The 18,689-nt window shown below is 38.8% G+C and overlaps 1 protein-coding gene across 2 annotated transcripts; it reads right to left on the bottom strand.

The window, feature by feature from the left end:
* Positions 1-1,069: 1,069 nt before the first annotated feature.
* On the bottom strand, positions 1,070-18,172 carry LOC146328527 (heterogeneous nuclear ribonucleoprotein L-like). 2 transcript variants are annotated; one of them, XM_084717568.1, is made up of 14 exons: positions 18,023-18,172; positions 15,647-15,762; positions 15,293-15,530; positions 14,306-14,391; positions 13,696-13,792; positions 12,849-12,921; positions 8,300-8,332; positions 6,385-6,456; positions 5,829-6,076; positions 4,393-4,514; positions 3,155-3,356; positions 2,882-2,939; positions 2,190-2,300; positions 1,070-1,661 (listed from the first exon to the last, which is right to left on the bottom strand). In XM_084717568.1, the coding sequence occupies exons 1-14, from the start codon at positions 18,101-18,103 to the stop codon at positions 1,603-1,605; spliced, it is 1,596 nt and encodes a 531-aa protein (XP_084573694.1). In that variant the 5' UTR covers positions 18,104-18,172; the 3' UTR covers positions 1,070-1,602. The 2 variants fall into 2 exon arrangements, with proteins under 2 accessions (XP_084573694.1, XP_084573695.1); XM_084717569.1 differs by lacking the exon at positions 8,300-8,332.
* Between the last annotated feature and the right edge of the window lie 517 nt (positions 18,173-18,689).

Raw genomic sequence — 18,689 nt, 5'->3', positions numbered from 1 at the left:
CTCTGCTGACTGACAATATAATCCTGTGTAATAATTTAACAGTGCAGTTACTCTGCAATAATTCAACTGTCTACTGCTGTCATGCAGCATTTCTGTTTACACTGATATATAAATATATATTCTAATATAATTCTTAATCTAAATCTCTACCTCTATTCTATTATATACAATATATATGTATAATAAGTGTATGACTGTTTGGGAAAATAAAGCACATACCTTTATTGTACATTTTGTTCTATTATCCATTATTTCCATTTTGTCTGTGTATATTTTGGTAGACTGCATATATAAATATACATTTTTCACATATTTTTATACACCTTGTTACTTTATTCATATGTATTAGATTGTTTTTCATCCAAGTACAATTGAGTATTTCTGATTCTGTTAGCTAATCTACCATTTTGTATTTTTCATTAGCTTTTATTTCAATTTTAATTAAGCTTAATTTAAGTTTTGAGTGTTTGCTTGTCTATTTTTTTATTGGTAAAAAATGTTAAGTTCTAGTTTACTTATTAGTTACAGTATTAGTTTTATTAATTTATTAAATTTTTAAAATCATAATATGAGGGGTAGTTGTCAGGGGCAGGATTTTAAAAACATAATAACAAAGGGGGCAGGTTTACATTGTCTATGCCTGACCTGTAAAGTAAGATTTCTCTACAATGGTTTTCACAATTGAAACAAAATTTGTGCAAAAGCACAGGAAAAATAAAGCAGATTAAAGCACATAAAAAACAAAACAAAAAACAAAAAAAACCCCCAACAGTTGATTTAGACATTTTTTCAGTACTTTGACTCCTAAATGTGGGCAGGATGTTAAACATCTCTTGCTCAAGCATATTTTTGTCACATTCCCAGTGTGAAAACACTTCATACTAAAACCTGTTTAAAATGACTGAAGTTTTTAATTTGAGATGCAGCTTCAGCTCAGCTGGAGACAGTCAGCCTGAAAGCAGTTAAAGTTTAGCCGACTGAGGTCAAAGACATTGACAGAACTGACAGAAACTCACTTCACACAAAACAGAAAACTCACAAAGGAAGGCACAACAACCTCAACTTTAAATAGATTTTTTTTTTTATTTTCTTAGAACAAAACATTTCTCCATCTGTATATCAGACATGGAGACGCTGCACTGAATACGTAGCAATTAAAATAACACAAAAAGAAAAAAGTGAGCTATAATAAAAAGTCAAATCTTTTACAAAACCATGTTGTCCACGGCCGCTGAACCACCTGAGCATAAAACCAATTCTTTCAAATATGCTTTCTCACATCAGGTTACTTAATAAGCATAATACAAAAAGTAAAAAGGACAACTTAATATTGAAGACATACAGGAACTGATACTCTATAAACCACACCTGGGGTATAAATATCAAAAAATTGAAATGCCTGGTAGCATTTGTACAGTCTGTTCACACGAAGAGTTTGTATTTAAGGGATCATTTACGTTGTGAAAGGTTTTATTTTGAAGTCTGACTTTTTGTTCTTCAGATTCAATTCTCCCCAGGTGTGTTGCAAGCAGTCATGGTCTAAGTACACAAGAACATGGGAATGGTGGACCGATCTTAGTCTTCCTGGCTACAGAGGCGCACTCAGTTGGCGTGCTGAACGGTGGAGAAACACAGTTTGAGGGTGTAGGGGTAAGGACCAGCTAGAAGGAGAGAGAGAGAGGAGACAAAAACATTCAGCAAAAATAAACGTGAGCATATATTTTGGTTCTAATTTCAACCAATAATGATGATTACATCTTAGACCTAGAATATACCTGCTCCTGTTCAAAATACTCAAAACTCTGTCAAAACTATATAACTGAATATAAATGCAACATCACCTCCAACTTCAATAATCCTACTTATCTGCATGCATGCAACACATAAATCTGTGTGTAGGACAACAAAGTGTGCAAGTCCACATTCTTGTCAATACTTTGTAATGATGACAGTGTTGAATGTTTACTTGGAGTTTACTTGAAGCAGTTTCACCATCATTTTATCCACTGACACTGATTATGACTAAGTACCTCATGAAATCTCACTTGAAATAATCTAGCTGATCCGTGTAAAGCATCAGAAACGATGTGCAGCGTGATCGAAAAGTCTCTAAGGTCATGAGTTACTTCAACTGAACTTCATGGATCAGATGCACAGAGACTCATTGTCTCAGTGTCTCTTAAACATACCAGCGTTCTTCATCTGGTAGTGGTTCATCATGGCGAGCGCCTCCATGGCGTCGTTGATGGATTCCCACTCTAGCAGACCTGAAGCACTGCGGTCACTGGGAGCTGCACCACCTGACGGTCAGAGGACTCAAAGTTACAACACACCCTCCGGATACAGAAACATCACTGTGTGCAGATCTTAGATGTACTTTAAGATTCATTTTAAACAAAAACACTTAAACATTCCTCTGCATTAATCAGGACTGATAAGTTCTTAAACACCTAAATTCTAAAACAATGTTTCAGCTCCTGATTCAGGTGGCTATGGCAGAAGTTCTCAGACAAGGACCCCTTACAAGATAGAAAATATACTGGGGACCTTCTCATGTTTGTGGAATAATTTGATGTAGCTTATTTTTTTTCTACACAGTTGTACTTAGTTATGTGAAAGAACTCCACAAGAAAAATGTACTGCAAAGATAGAGATATATAATTTTAAAATGTTTCTGTTATTGTGATAATTTAAATGAATGAATCTGAAAACTCTTCACGGAGCCCCTTGCAGATGTGTCAAATGTGTCTTCGTTGCCTTTAGTTCTGTTGAGTGATTCCAGATGTTAACAGCAGCCACATTTGATGTTAAATGTTTAACATGTCGTTAACTGTTTAAAAGACACAAGCATCTCTTAATAAGCAGAATCAAAGCAGCTTACTCTTTCCTGTGAACATTTTGACGTTGACAGGGCACTTGACACCAATCTCTTCACAAATCTGTGGAAAGAACATTTATTAAGAACCGCATACACAGCAGCACTTAAATATGTACACAAAACTGTTCTAAGCTTTGATCTGCTATGGTAAGAAATATTCAGCTTTTTTAACATTAATTGACACAAAGTCACCAGCATTTTCTTTTTATTAAAAAAGCTACAGGTGAAAAACATCTCACTGCTCATACAACCCTTAAATGTCCTCCTTCTACAGACCTGAGAGAAAACCTCGGGTGTGACGTCTGGCTGGGCGTTGAAGAAGTGCAGCACGTTGCTCGGGTGCTGAATGCGGTTTTTGGCCGCCTGTTCTGGTGAGGTGAACCGGTTGTTCCTTGAGCCGTGGAAGTCCTTGAAACTACTCGTGCCATCCTCCAGCTCATAGCACTGACCAGGAACGATGGCTTGCTGCTTGGACACGCTGCAGGGAGGGACGATTGTCAGCATTAAAATTACATTTTCATTAAGAGGTCAGGAGGACACCAGCAGAGGCCAGAGTCACTTCTGATGCCCTACAAAGCAGTTTTATATGAGGCAAAGGGTAACAAAAAAGATCTATAAGGATAGTAAACAACGCTGGACATTGTAAACACACTGACAATCTGTTTTTAATGGCAGATGCATCGAACTTCAGGGATCTGGTGGAATTAAAGGCTGCACAAACAAATGTACAAAGCAAGAAAGAACTTGCTTCCTGGCATCATACAAAAATGTTAATAACAGACGGGTTTAACTTAAAAATGGAAATATATCTTCAAAGTTTGTGGCATATCAATTTGAGGGGTGATTTTGTGGAACTCACTGGGGGAAGAAGTTAAAAATATCACAGTTCAAAAAGAAGTAAAAATATATATTTTGAGAGGTGCATGAATGAGGAAGGGAAATGTAAAACACATTAATGGTAATGCTGTTGTTTCTGAATGTCGTTCCTTTTCTTCGTATTGAAGTTTTGCTGATTAAGTATGAAAAGGACTTAAACAGTGTTTTAGTTTAGTGGTGATGAACGCTGGGGAGGAGAGGCTGATTCTGTGGTCAATCATTTATTAATGATTAGTATAATAAAGGTAGAACGAGACAAGCATGTTGCTTCCTCCTGCTGCTGCTTTTTGAACATGAAATTTATATTGCTCAATCACAGTCTGAACATTTGATTTTGCCTTTTATTTTCTTCATGTATATTTTATTATTGTTTTGTTGTTTTTTTAATGTTCGAAATAAATCAAATAATTATTGTAACTGTTTTTCTCTACATTTTTATTTTAAAAAATGGCCATGAAGTTGCTTGTAGCTTTAACTGTGCAGGTGGCAGTTTGTCTACTTTGACACCTTCATCACCCAACACTTGAGTGCAACTAATTGGTCTCATTTGCACAAGGCTTCAGTAGCTCCAATATCCTACAGAAGTGTACTGATAGGGACAAAAGAGATGTTTTTGTAACCTGACAAGCTGAACTCACCACACATTCATCCTCTGACTGAAGAGAAAGTTGTTGTTGAGATGAGTGATGGCGCGGTCCACTGCATAACAGTCTCCCATCTCCACCATGGCTGCCCCAGGCTTACTCTTCATGAACTTCACCTGCAGAGACAGAGAGGCAGAGAGACACCAGACAGGATTGACCAGCTTGCTTCGACACAGTACAGCCCCGCCTTTCACCAAAGACTGACTCAGATAAAATGTTTTGCTTTAGGTGACAGCTTGGAGCAAGTGTGTGTGTGTGTGTGTGGTTATGGATAGATCAAATAAATATTTCTCTCTTTCAAAATGCAGCAAAGCTCCACCCATGTCACATGAAAAATAGATTCATTCTTGTTTTAAAGTGTTTTCTAATTTTTTATTTATTTATTTATTTATAAGGACAGTTCTTCCCAAAATCAAAGATTCCTACTCTTCCAACACCTGTAGTGGCGTTTATCTATCTAGATAATCTTGATGTGAGTTTCACATAAAGATGTCTGCCTTCTCTCCAGTATAACTGAAATAGATAATCTGCTTGTGGTGCTCAAAAGTGCCAAAAAAAACAAAAAAAACAAAAAAAACAAACTTTGGCATACACACTTCTTTCTGTGAAATGATACAGTTGGTGGATGTAGTTCACTAGAAACAGTTCCTACATGAAACTGCTCAAAACCAGGTCATGATTTCTGGAAAGAAACACTAGTTTGAAGTTTTTCAAAAGTATGTTAGAAGAGAAATATGTATTTTTTGGTTACGGGGTGAACTGTCTCTCTAACATGCATGGCAAGTAAGAAAGGGAGGGATTAAAAACCTATTACTATTTTAAGAGCAGCTATTCATAGAAACATGACAATTGCTGCCCACAGTAAAAAATAGATGAGATCTAAATGATGAATCAGACATAAAACCCCTTTTTCTAAGAACAACAATTAAAAATGTAGTTTTCTAACTCCTTTAAGAGGACGAGGCCAACACCTGCAACAAATAGTGATTTGCTTCTTCACATGCATATTCTGCACAATATGTATTTTTAAACTTTCTCTTTAAAATGTAAAACATATTGCATTGAAATACAAATGAAACCAATTAAGGTCCAGTTCCATTTAGTGCAGCAGAACCTTTCCAGTGACCAAACATGCACAAGAAACACACTGACTGTGATCTAAACGGCAACACCTGTGTTTACCCCTTTATTTCATGTCAAAAGGGCTCTTTGAAAGAGCTCTTTTGTGTTTTTTGTCTACAAGACAAACTGACTGTTCAACATTTTGTGTCATGTGACAGTAGGTGGGGCTGTTATTCTTTATCTGTATAAACAGTCTGTTTTTTCCTCATGGATGCTTATCTGATTGAGATCTTGCAGCTTTACATGTTGCATTCAGAAAAACTTTCAGTTCTGTTCAGAAAGAGACACACACACAGTCAGATACTGACCCGCTCTACGTTGCCATAGAGACAAAAGATATTGAAGACACGGTCGGCGTTCATCTTGAGGGGGTCCAGTCCGTACACCATGACAACTGGGGACTCGGCGTGGCCGCCATACTCGCCAGGAGGAGGAGGAGGGGGCCCGTAGCCGGGCCCGTAGCTTCTTCCTCCACGCCCTCTCATTGGTGGACCCATGCGGCGACCCTCATAGGGTGGAGATCCATAGCTCTCATCGTAGCCATGGTAACCACCTCCTGAAGAATGAGACAGAACTGAAATTAACTACTAATCAAAGACGGCCAAGTGAACTGTTGGTCTTGAAAATGGTCACTGCTTGGTCCTTTTATCATAAATACAACACATGTAGATTCGTTGTCACAGAGCACCACTTAACTGCCACTGTGTGGAAGACCTATTTATAAACTCTAGATTATTGAACATGATGTATTTAGGTTAAATAATCAAGGTCTACACCACATATCTCTGGGAATAAACATCAGTATTCATTAGAGAGTGCAGGACAGATGAAGTTTTCTCGTTCTTTGGGGTGTGAGAGTCTTACCATACTCTGGAGGGTGGTCGCCCAGCAGAGCAGGCTGTCTCTGGCGCTTGTTGGGGTTGGCATTCACATCATCTATAAGAAGAGGAAGACAAAAGAAGAGGAGAAAGGTAGAGAAACAAAAAGGAACAGATAAGTATGACAAGAGACTGGAAACAAGACTGGCTGCAATCTCTATATGACAATGGGATGCCTGAGCATTTAAGATATGGCATCATGGTACACTGACATTCAGGTGCCAAACAGATTGCATACCATAAGTAGATAAATAGCTTGCCAGGGTAACTTTATCAAGTGCTTGAATCAAAAATTAGTGCTTGAGACAGACGCATGCATTTCAAGACTGATCATCTTGCCTGAAAGAGTCAAACCAGCACAGACATGAAAACAACCCACCCACATTACACTCCAGACAGGCTACAACAATCAAACCAAGTAGCTGACGGTATCAGTGATCGATCGTCGTCTGTCTTAAAGTTTGTTTAGGGAAATGGGAAAGGAGGCATGGGGATGTAAAATATGGCAAGATTGATATTACGTTCTACAAAGGGCTGCGGCTATCAACTATTTTGTTTAGTGAGTAGTCTACTGATTATTCCACTGATTAATTGAGTAGTTGAATAATAGATTTGCTTTATTGAAGAGCAGCAGTAAATCTACAGAAGAGAAAAGGGGACAAGTCTTTTAAAATGAGCAACAAACTGGTTTTCTTTTTAGAAAAAGTAGGAGTTTTAAAATACTTTACAATATGCTACTAATACTAGACTGAATTATTATTTATTATGATACATATAATAGACAATCATTAGAGGTGTCACAATTATGATCTTAAACTAAATTAAAGGCAGTTAAGTTTTTTCCTCTCCACACCAGTCTACAGCATGTCTGGAGGGGAAAAAAAAGAAAAAAGAAACCCCAAAAGAATTCAGAGATTACACTTCTGAAAATGAGAGTTGTCAGGGTAAAAAAAAACAATTATCTGTTGATCTTTACAAATCAAAACTTAGTCTAACAATAAAGATCAGTGCTATAAAAAAAGGAAAAGAAAATCAAAAGTCAAATTGAATTATGGATTTGGAGAATCATGACACCCCTAATAATTATACACTTTGCACTATAATACTAGTCTCACTCAATGTCCCTCTCACAACACTACCTGTTTGGTTAGATGTTATGAGTAATAGCCAATCAACAATGAAAGCTGCGTCACAGACAGGCAAAGACACAGAGCTGCACTGGAGAGACGAGCAGAACTTTGAGTTGCAGCGAAGGCAGCCGATATCACTGAAGTTATGATAAATATCACAATCTCATGATCTATTTCTAGAAGGACAAGTCTGCCCACTTTCTCACAGACATGCCAAAAGTCACAGCCTGCAGGATTTTCTCCAATGGAGGCGTGAGTGGAAATCACCCCTCCTTTTAAATAAGGCCCTGTCTCACAGTTTTGCAAATGCAGTGTGTATCTGTCTCATTTTTTCACTGCAACTGCATTGAGATTTAAGGAATTATAACTTTAAATAGTCATAACAGCAGCAGTGAAATTGTTTTGTATAATCTGATTGCTACATTTAATCTGCAGTGCAGACCTGCCTTTCTGTTGCACCTCTACTGTGTTGTACATCGTTGTATGGATCAAATGAAGCTTTTAAGATTTTTAGAAATGGAGTTACTTGAGAGTTGAGGAATTATGACAGTCCTAGTTGTATGGAAATTAGCCTAAAACACAAGCTTTTAATCAGAAAACATCCAGAGGAAAACCTTTAGCATATAAAGTGGAACACAAGGAAATGGGAAACATGAGGTGGATGCTGATGATCTAGGAAGTGAACAGGGTAAGGATATCAAACAAAGTCACTCTGGATAAGTATCACAAATGGCTAAAATTTAAATATAAAGTTTATACGCTCACACACACCTGCATTGCTCCCATTGCCATCTGCATCACCATCTGTACAGGTACACAATAATCATACACAATCAGAATGGAAGCCAGGTTAATCAAAGGTACATTTTCTTCCTGGGCAAGTGTGAAATTACCCCAGTTAAATGTCAGGAGAGTGCAGTAAAACCACTCATGACAGCTGTCTGTCCTCATCTGGGAAATACTTCAGGATAAATTAAAACAAAAATTGACTATGAAATGCGGATGGCTTGGTACCTCTGCAGGTGACCAACCAGGCTCATGCAGATTCTAAAAGCAATTTGGCAACAAAAATATCAAAAAGCAGCTTGTAAATAAATTTTGGACACAAGCGGCCATTGTGGCTCTCCTGGCTTTACAGGTAGGTGCCGCTTTGTAATAATCAGGGTTTGGTCACAGGTCAGCCACATCCTACATGAATTAAAATAAAGTTCACACCCTTTTTCCAGATTAAAAACATGATTTAATTCCCCAAGAAACTATCACACAAGTCCAGGGAACCACACATAATAGAGTCCTGACGGCTGTAAACTGCCAACAAAGGGAGCGACAAGACATAGCGAACAGACATACAGTAGGTTTGAGTGACATTAGAAATGCAGGCCCCAACAAAACCACAACCATCACCCTCTTCCAGAAAGAGAAACATTAAGCCTGTATGAGGGAAAAAACTGGAGTCATGTCAGTCTTGTGTGGCGATGTTGGGTGCTGGGCGTTGGGAGTCATGTGGTGCTGTGCAGTTATGTTCCCTGAGGAGGGTCTCGATTTACTTACTGCATGCTTACAAACAGTGGGAGGAAGATATTTGCTGCAGTAGTTCCACCACTCTCCACTCAATTCATTTCATCCCATACTCTTATCCATTTCCTCTTTTGGGGAAACAACTCTCCACCTCAGGATCCAGTCCTGGTTTTATCAAACGCCCCATTGGGTGGGTTGGTTGGCCGTTTGGCTGGCGTTTCCGTCTTTTGTTCCGTTATGGAATAGTCCGCTTAGTGGCGCCCACTGCCATAGAGAACATTTCAGTTGGGAAGCTGGCTCCTCTTAGCCGCAAATTGCCAAACCTGCATCACATGGAAGGCGTTACACAGGTTCTAGAGACTTTAAAATATTAAGCACTCAGAAAAAAGGGATAGCTAAACAGGGATGCATGTAGTAAGAAAATCAGAGGGGGGGAAAGATGAGTAGATGAGGAGAAAGAGCAAGAGAGAAAATTCCATGTGGGAGGAAATACATAAACCAAAAATAGGCCTGACTGGGCTCTGAGTGTGCTTGATGGTGTTGTCAGCAGTGTCTCTGTCTTCATCAGTTGTCTTGTGTTGATTCCAGTGTGACTGATGGGGGGGAAGGGGGTGTGAGTCATCTATTGGATCAGTTGGTACGCCGTCAGCGAGTGTCAGACAATGTGTTGCTTGAATGTGTTGTTTTCGTGTCGACACGCGTGATGGGAAACTCGGCCCAAACAGTACAGGAAGGGCTGAGGCTTTTTAAAAAAAATGTGATCTTGGTTGACTGGTTAGTATCAGTGCGAGTTGTCAGTCACTACCTTCTGTTTGGGTGGATGCAGTGTCTTCTCTGGTATCAGTCTCCATTTGGTGGTAGATGCAAGCTTTGGCCTGCTTCAGTGTGTCTCAAAATGGGTGAGAAAGGAAGAAGAGGTAAAGGGGGGAGGGCCCAAGTGTAGCTCGGTGCCCAAAACTCCCCACCCTCTAGAGGTGTGCGTTGTCTTCGTGGCTCGGAGATGAAGAGTAAGTGGTAAAATCAGTCCTACATCGTCATGTTGAGTGGGTGGTGTCTTGTAGTTTGTTCCCATGTGTCTCAGGGGACATTTGGCCCTCTGTATAATAGTGGTTGTGTCCTCACTGAGGAAGTGGATACTTGAGATGGTGGTTGTTGAGTGGTGATGTTATCAGCATGTATCTGTCTCTCCCTTTTAGCACAAATTCCTGTGCATGTTCTTTTGGACTTGCTGAGATCACCCATTTGTTAGGAGAAGATAAGAAGTTACAGATAGTGTCTACTGATGCTGGTCCATGCCTCTGCTCTCACTTCTCAGACAAAAAAAAAGAAAGGAAAAAAAAAAAAGAAAAACACCTCAAAATATCAGTTACAAATGAGGCCAACTGTCTGACACTTTGGTTACAACAGGTGGTCACTTATATAGGTATTATTTTTATACTGAACTTTTTTTTGGCTGCACTGAATGGGACAGAAAATCCCACCAACAGCATACTGAAGTTTACCAGTTGTTGTCAAACAACCAAATAGAAGAAGTCAAACAACAGTGGAAAAGACCAGGATCAGTCTGGGTGGCAAAGAAATTCGTTTCCAGTGACTTGTCTTTAAAGTCAAAGTTGAAATACATGTTGCCTGAGCTGTTAGTAGGGCTGGGTACCGAACTTTTGATACTTTTCTGGAACTGACCGAATTGCTTCGACCCTATCGAGCACTGAAAAACGCCTCGTCATTTGGCATCAAATTTCAATACATACAGAGTAAATCTTAATGTTTGTGATCAAATAAGCATAAAACCTATCTCATAATACTGGTGCTTTATTGCCTTCCATTACACACAGCAATTGCATGTGGGAAAAAAAACTAAACAGAGGGAACACTATTTGTTTTTGTAATGCCAACTACTTATCCGCACCAATGATCTGCACAGATAACTAAGCGCCACTTATTAGCTTGCCGGTGCAGCGAAACTGGACCGAAGCAGAGACCTTTTCTGACGGTAAGCATGTTGTTGTTTACAGACAGACTAGGAACAGTAGAGAAATGCATGAAGGTCAGAGATGGGCTAGCAGCTCACACAATCTGTTACAATCTGTCACTATTTCCCAGTACCACAAAAATCACCTACAGTCATTCTCCTTTTTAGGCAGACTACTGTTATTAATCTTCCCTTTGACAATTATTTATATTTGTATAGTTTAATACCATGTAGATTTTCCATCAGTTACTGTTACCAGTACCATAATGTGAAGTGCAATTTTCTTTTTGTTTTGTATTTTATTTTTATTCAAGTTGCATCAAAACAAGTTTCATTCAGGAATCTATCAAATTCGAGGTATTGGCATTGGAAATCTATGAACGATACCCAGCCCTAAATGTTAATAATAGTGTGATTATTTTCAACTTTGAGTTAATTACCCAAAGAGATCCCAAAAACTCTCAAAATTTACAGGTGTGGTGAGGAAGGCAGGAACAGCAAATGCAGACAAAGAGAAAACTTTGCACGTAACAGGTTTGTGTCCTCATGACAAAAATATGTAAACAGGATTCCTCAGACGCAAGAAATGCGTGTCACTCAGCAGCATATCCATCAGACAATGATACTTCTCGTCTTCAGCCTCAGGGCTGCTTTTCCTTCCTTTCCATTGGATCATAAACACCCATTCTTATCTATTGATAATGGAGTGTGCAAGAAGTGACACGTTGACAGTCAGTCATTGAACAGGTGTACTGACTGGTCTGCGCCACTGACATGTGACAGACAAAGAGAAACAGCGCAGAGAAAACGAGTTCAGACAGTGAGGAAATTGTTAATAAAAAGAACAGGTCAGCTCACCAGTATGGCAGTTTGTTTTAAAAATTGTTTTGTTTTTCTTTTAACTCTGACCGACATCCAAAAACTGTGTACAGTGCAAGCAAAATGTAGTTCAAGGTTTTAAAGTGGCTAAATTCAACTTTTCTCCTGGTTTATATTAAAAGAATTTCACTAAAAACAACAATAATTATCAACAGACTCGAATTAAACATTTCATCGTGATAAATTTCTCAGCTGTGTAGCTCAGCCTGATATACAAGAGTCAAATGTTCTGTATGTGGTTCACTGGATTGTTACTGGCAATGACGTCACCAGGTGAACTAAAGAACTTTGTGACATCCTGCCAAAGCTATGAAGGTATGCAAACAAGGTCATAAGGGAGGAAGTTCCCATCTGTAATAATTACAGCTCAGGTGCTCAAACATGATTAACAATCCAATAAATTGACCAGTTGTACTTGAAAAGGACTGTTTATGTTGCAAGTCGTCTGGTGTCTGCAAATGTGCTCCTGCCATCCCCACCACACACGGCAGAATTCAACATGTAAGCTTTAAAACGTTTGGGTGGAATTGTGGGTATTCATTCAACACTTCTGATCTCACACTAAAATTTTGACACCCATGATTTTTGCTGTTAGATCGTGCCTTCTTATCTGCATATTCTTCACATCATGCACCTGATTTTCCATAACTTTTCACTCCTGCCCATGGACCCTGACCACAATGTGTATTAAGAGGTGATAAGACCCAAAGCAACACTTCAGTCATAATGCCACACAAGCGCTTCCCAAATTATACAATGAAAAAATGTTTAAAATCTATTTAGCAGCATTATCAATGAAGGGTGTTGCCTTCATTTTCCCACTTAGCCCGCTTGCTAAAACTCCTCACAGTGGCAGTAAGGGTGCTTAACAGTATCAGGCTTCTAAGCTACAAAAGCATGTGTGGCGCTCAGCAAATACTCAGGAATGAGTTCAGGTGGTTAAGGTTTTACCTGGGCCTCCCAGGTTTGGGTTCGTGTAGTCCCAGGTGTCTTGGTCATTCTTGAACACATTCAGGCGAGTCGGCTGAGGAGGAAATACAACTTATATGAATACAAGCAAGAATATGGAAGCCAAAGTTTCAACCTGGCTGACAAAAATTGTATATACATTTAGCCTGTAGTGTGAACTACTTTTAGGACCTCTATTTCTATCATAGAGAAAGGCTGCATTCAGTGTAGGTATGAAGAGCAGCTGCAGTTTTCTACAGCATCTACACAAAATTCAGATCGGGACATGTTAGCATAAGTGCAAAAACAGTGTTTGGAACCTGCAATTTATCAAGGGGTAGGAGTTGAGCTGTCTGAGGCGCTCTTTGGATAGGGACATGTGTGCACCCAAAAATCACAGAAAAACCCAAAGACACTCTCTAAGAACCATTAAAATGTCTTTATTGTCAGGACATGGTCATGGCAGACCTTAAAACGAGCTCTGACACATATCAGCATCAAGCCTCTGTCAGGGACTCAAAGGCAGAGGTCCTTCTTCAACTCCCAGACAAAGACTTAATGCAGAAAAGCATCTGAGTTTGTTTTAAGGTCTTGCATGACAACACCGTGACAATAAAGGCATTGTAATTGTTTCAAAGCAGAATACCTTTGAGTTTCTGTGATTTTTGAGAACCTACACTTTACTCATCACATGGTCATGAGGTGTTCTGACAACTTGGACAAGAAAGTAACATTTCTTGCAGCGTTATTGTGCTAGCTGTATTATATTATGCATGTGTTCAAGCTGTTCTGTGCCAACCACGCCCATTCTGTTCATGAGGACTGAATGTTCCCCGTTCTGCAGTAGTACCTTGGCATACTCGATCTTCAGCGTGCAGCAGCCAGAGTAGATGTCTGCTCCGTTGAGCGATGCCTTGGCTCGCTGAGCGCTTTGCACAGAGTCAAACGTAGCGACAGGGTTAAGGACAAGACACGTTATCTTAATGAAAAAAATTCAGCACACTGGTTTGTTGGCTCCAGTCTCTCTGTAATTCCACAGGAATGTGACAACACTTCAGTAACAAATGATCTTCCTCAGGAATTCATTTCACCTGATGAAGAGCAATGTGCAGGTATGTTTTTCTTCTTCTGAGCAGATCAATATCCAGCACCTGCAAGATATTCTTGGCTGTATGTGCCACCTTAAGATTATCACACTAATGCAGGGCACCAGCCAGCTAATCAGAGAACACTGTGTCTAACAAGATGGTTTGTAACGGGAAACTGGGTGTTTCAACCCGTCATAACATACCAGATCAGATAAGATACCAGTTCTAGTCGTAAAACTACACCAACCACAAGTCTGTTAATTAAAAGTTAGAATTTGCACAGAATCCACCATGTTCATGTTGCAGAAACACAAGCAGTCAACAGATTGTGACCCCTATGTCAGTGCACATAGCACCAATGGAGAAGGATATTCAACCATCGCCTGGACGCCGTTCTTCCTGAAGATGACGATTCTCTGGACGGGCCCACAGTTGTTGCATATAGTGTAGAGGACATCCTATGGAAATTTACCAAGTTAAAAAAAATTTACATATACACACGAACTACACAGAGGCAAACGCTGAATCAGACTGAGCACATTATTATCATGATATTATGCAAATCTAACTGCAGTTGAGCATGCAAACAACTGCAGGGGTATGTAGAGGCTGTCATCATGTGGTTTGTTGTGAATATTTGAAGTACTGCTAGGAATCTCTTTGCATCTCAATCTGATTCTGAACTCAGGACCACTGACAAAAACCAGAATATCTACAATCAAAAATTTTTGGAAAAGTTTAGGGTGGCAACAAACAACATTTTTCATTAATACTGATTATTTTTTCTTGTGTTTTATGCTATTGTAAATTTTGAAATTTTTGACTGTTGGTTGGACAAAACAAGACCTTTGGAGACTCTCAGATGGACACTTGACTATTTTCTGACATCCATTATAGGGTATTTTCTCAATCAGTTGTTCAGAGAAAAGCAGTAAATCCTGACAATAAGGAAGCTAGAACCAGTGATGACCAGTGCAATGACTTGCATGCATGGCAGCCCAGAATATTTTAGCACATTGAATTCTGCCAGAATTCAAACTAGGCAGCATGTTTAAAAACATGTCTCTGAATCAACCTTCAGGAGAGTAGTACATTAAGAAATTACAAGCTAAAATAAAAACACAATGACCCATTTGCACACAGTACATAACTTTTATCAGGCTTCTGTTAAACACCAACAACACTGACATTTTAACAACCCGCCTGTCTGTTGTTCAGGCTGGCACTCAATGCAACCCTATCAGATTAATTAACTGGCACTACTAAGCTATATGAATTAAAGTCCTATCATTGTCTATCAAAATGAGATAAAACTCCTCACTTCAGTATAGAGACATATAGTGACACAAATCCATTTACCGTGGTGATGGGGTAGATGGGGTTCATGATGGTGAGCAGAAGAACATTGTTAACACTTCTAGAGTCATCAGAGTCTCCTGGCCTGGAGATCTTCTGGCTAGTGGAGTAGTTGATAAAGGCTGGGTGGCCGGCAATGTAAACTTGGTTGTCTGCAGCATAGGTTACAGCTGTGGATGATCCGTTCATGTCTTCATACTCCACCAGTGCCTGACGCTTCTTGGGCATGACCACCACATAGCTAAAAACAAAAGAAATGAGGGGGTCAGTTGAAAATATAGATGGTATCAGCTCAACTACACCACATTTGCAGCTAGTTGCTTATCAAATTTTTATTTATTTTCCACAAAACTCTACCTGATTGCCCCAAACTCTTGCAAGGCCTCCACAAGATCAGCTTCAGTGACACCGTCCACCAGGCCCCGGACGTGCACCACCACAGAAGGAAGGGTCTTGTGTGGATCTTCGTATCCCTGTGTTGAAGAAAACATAATAGAAAACATTCAGTATGAACATTTTCTTATACTTGCACTTAAACAGCACACACATCATTTGGGTTGGGGACCAAAGAAAAATGCAGTTTGTTCATGTCTGTCACAAAGGTATTGGTTCAGACACAGTAAGGGCATCTGTTGCATTTTAGCAAACGTTATCCATCATATAGGTAATGCAGCCCAACAAGATTCTACCTTTCCGTGATGATTGAATGACAGAGAAGCCTCAAGCTATTTCACACCAACACCACAAATTTGTTTAAACAGACAAAACCACAAGGGAGGAAAAGTTGGCGTGGCAACAGAAAAGAAAGGAGCACAGCATCCCGGACCCAGACAAAGAGACAGCATTCACTAGCAGCCTTTTCAGAAAGGCTCGGGCAAGGAATATCTACATATATAGTAATGAAATTAGTTTTTAGTCAAATCAGATCTTAAGCATTGGTTTACATTAGATTTTCATACTGCAATTACCTGTTACTTTAGCAGACTGCTTGAATATAGCAGATTATATTCAAATAATATCTTCAGCCCCTTTAAACCTTTTGTCTAAAGTAATTAATGGAACAAAGTACACGCAAAGCATTAAAAAGACTTTTATCTACTCACTACAACTACACTGAGGTGAAAAAAGTAAGGCTTTGTCAACTCAGTGAGACACGAGCTCCGTCAGATATTCCAGAATTGACATCTATGCTGATGGAGGGAACGTAACTCTCAGTCCTCTTAAGTAACTTAAAGGTGCATTTGAAATTAGTACTATGTATACTTTCCTAATGATTTATTAAATGTCTTTAAATAATATTTGTTTATCACACAAACAGTTCTCTTTATTGGCAGAAAGGCAACATTATAACAGTATTTATTTCTCAAATTAAGTTACAGACCAATCAAACCCTTTGATAATGCTCCTAATTAAATAATTTGGATTTCATGCAACAAAAATTATTCGCCTAAATATTTTCTACATCTTCATTTTAATACTATGACTTTTTGTGTGTATGCTGGAGTTGACAAAATTCAAGTTTAATTAAAAAAAAGCATCACCCCATAGACGGTTTAATAGCCAATGGTTTTATATTTTAAAATACATTTTCCCACTGTTCCATCCACCCCCGCATATGAATCTTTAAGAAATGCTGATTCACTTCATTTTTAGGATGACTTTTTAAAAAGGTAGTTGAAATTGTGATTTGCGAAGTTTTGCGTTACAATTTACATGATCACTGAAGTTAACAGCAACAACAACAACAACAATAATAATAAAATAAATAAATATGGATAAATAGATATCGATTATGTGATATTTATGAGGTCTCTACCAAACAAGCACGTTTTGTTTCATCTGGAAAACAATATTTAGGCCAGTTCATCTATGCAGCACTACAGTACTTCATTATAATGCTGATTTCTCATAGTTTTGTTTGTTTTTTTCCTTAAAAAAAATTGCGATTTGGTTCTGCAGTTTTGTATAACGCACTTGGCCATATTGCGATTTTAGTGCAAGTGGGATTAATTGTGCAGCTCCGGCGACTATCGTATAAACTAATGAGCTAAAATAAAAAGCAGGCCTCATATCTTCTTTGCTGTAGTAGCTGGGTACTTTCACAAACGGTTCAAAGAGATAACAGAATCATTAAGTAGGTCATGCTCGTCTTAAAACTAAATAACGTGACTAATCACTCTGGGGTGACTTGGTGGCCATATATCTGCAGGGCACGGAGGTTAAGTGTATTGTTTGAAGGAGAGATTCACTAAGCTCCGCGTCTACCGAATATTTGATTTTAATCCGATAAACTAATAAAACGGTAGCTGATTTGAAGCTGGTCAGTCTTAACACCCTGTGGCTAGCTAATGGCTAGCAGTTAGCACACGGCTAACATTACCGGTAGGAGAACAAAGCCGGGATGGTGAGGCCCTGCTGGGAAACCGCCCTCAAACGGTCCCATTCAAACTGTACAGCAAAGGTATACGGACGATTTACGACCACAGACGTGTTACAGTCAGCCTCACACGTGTCGTGTACAACGTTGAAGGCTCATTAAAAGAAGTTATGCACCAACGGTCCATTCAAATACTCAAGTAACGCTGGCTAACGAACTGCGCGAGGCGTCGTGACATGGTTTTTCCCTGCGCACATCTGAATGACTTCATTTCTCTCCAGAACCCTGTGACTGTAATCGTTACGCAAGCTAACTCCCAAACTAACTCCAGATCAGCTTCCATTAATACAACTCACCGTTGCCATTCCGTCGGTTTTCTGTCTTTTCGTTGCCCTGCCACCGTCTTCGCTATAGTAACGGCTTGCTGTAGTAGCCATGTTGTCCCGGTTAAAAAGGATGGTGGTAGTGACGATGAACTGAAATGGACGGAAAAGTCAAGAAAAACGAGGCTCGTCTAACCACACCCAGCACAGAGGCAACGCGTGCTCTGATAGGCTTTTGTAGCCGTCAATCAATTTGTAGCTTGAGTTACAGCCAATAGGAGTACGGAAAGCGTAAAGGATTTCAACTTATGATACCAAACGGGGATGTCGTTGAGAGTATATATACATACATATACATACATATATATATATATATATATATATATATACACATATATATAAATATATATATATACATATATATATATACATATATATACATATATATATATATACATATATATATATATATATATATATATACATATATATGTATTGATTATCAATAATATCAATCATATATTTAAATGATTAGTACTGATATTTTTGACTATTATTTCCAAATACCTTTTTTCAGTGTAAAAATAGTATTGATTACTTTGTCTATTGTTTCTAAATAGACAAATATTTTGTAGCTGGAGTAATATTGATTTTCTTCTTTACTTCAGCAACTTTTTCTGCAGTTTTGTCACTATCACTT

This window comes from Lutjanus erythropterus, chromosome 4 (assembly GCF_056507025.1).
Source record: "Lutjanus erythropterus isolate fLutEry1 chromosome 4, fLutEry1.hap2, whole genome shotgun sequence".
Taxonomy (NCBI): domain Eukaryota; kingdom Metazoa; phylum Chordata; class Actinopteri; order Lutjaniformes; family Lutjanidae; genus Lutjanus; species Lutjanus erythropterus.
The sequence above is the reverse complement of the archived record's forward strand: the minus strand, read 5'-3'. Positions and strand labels throughout refer to the sequence as shown.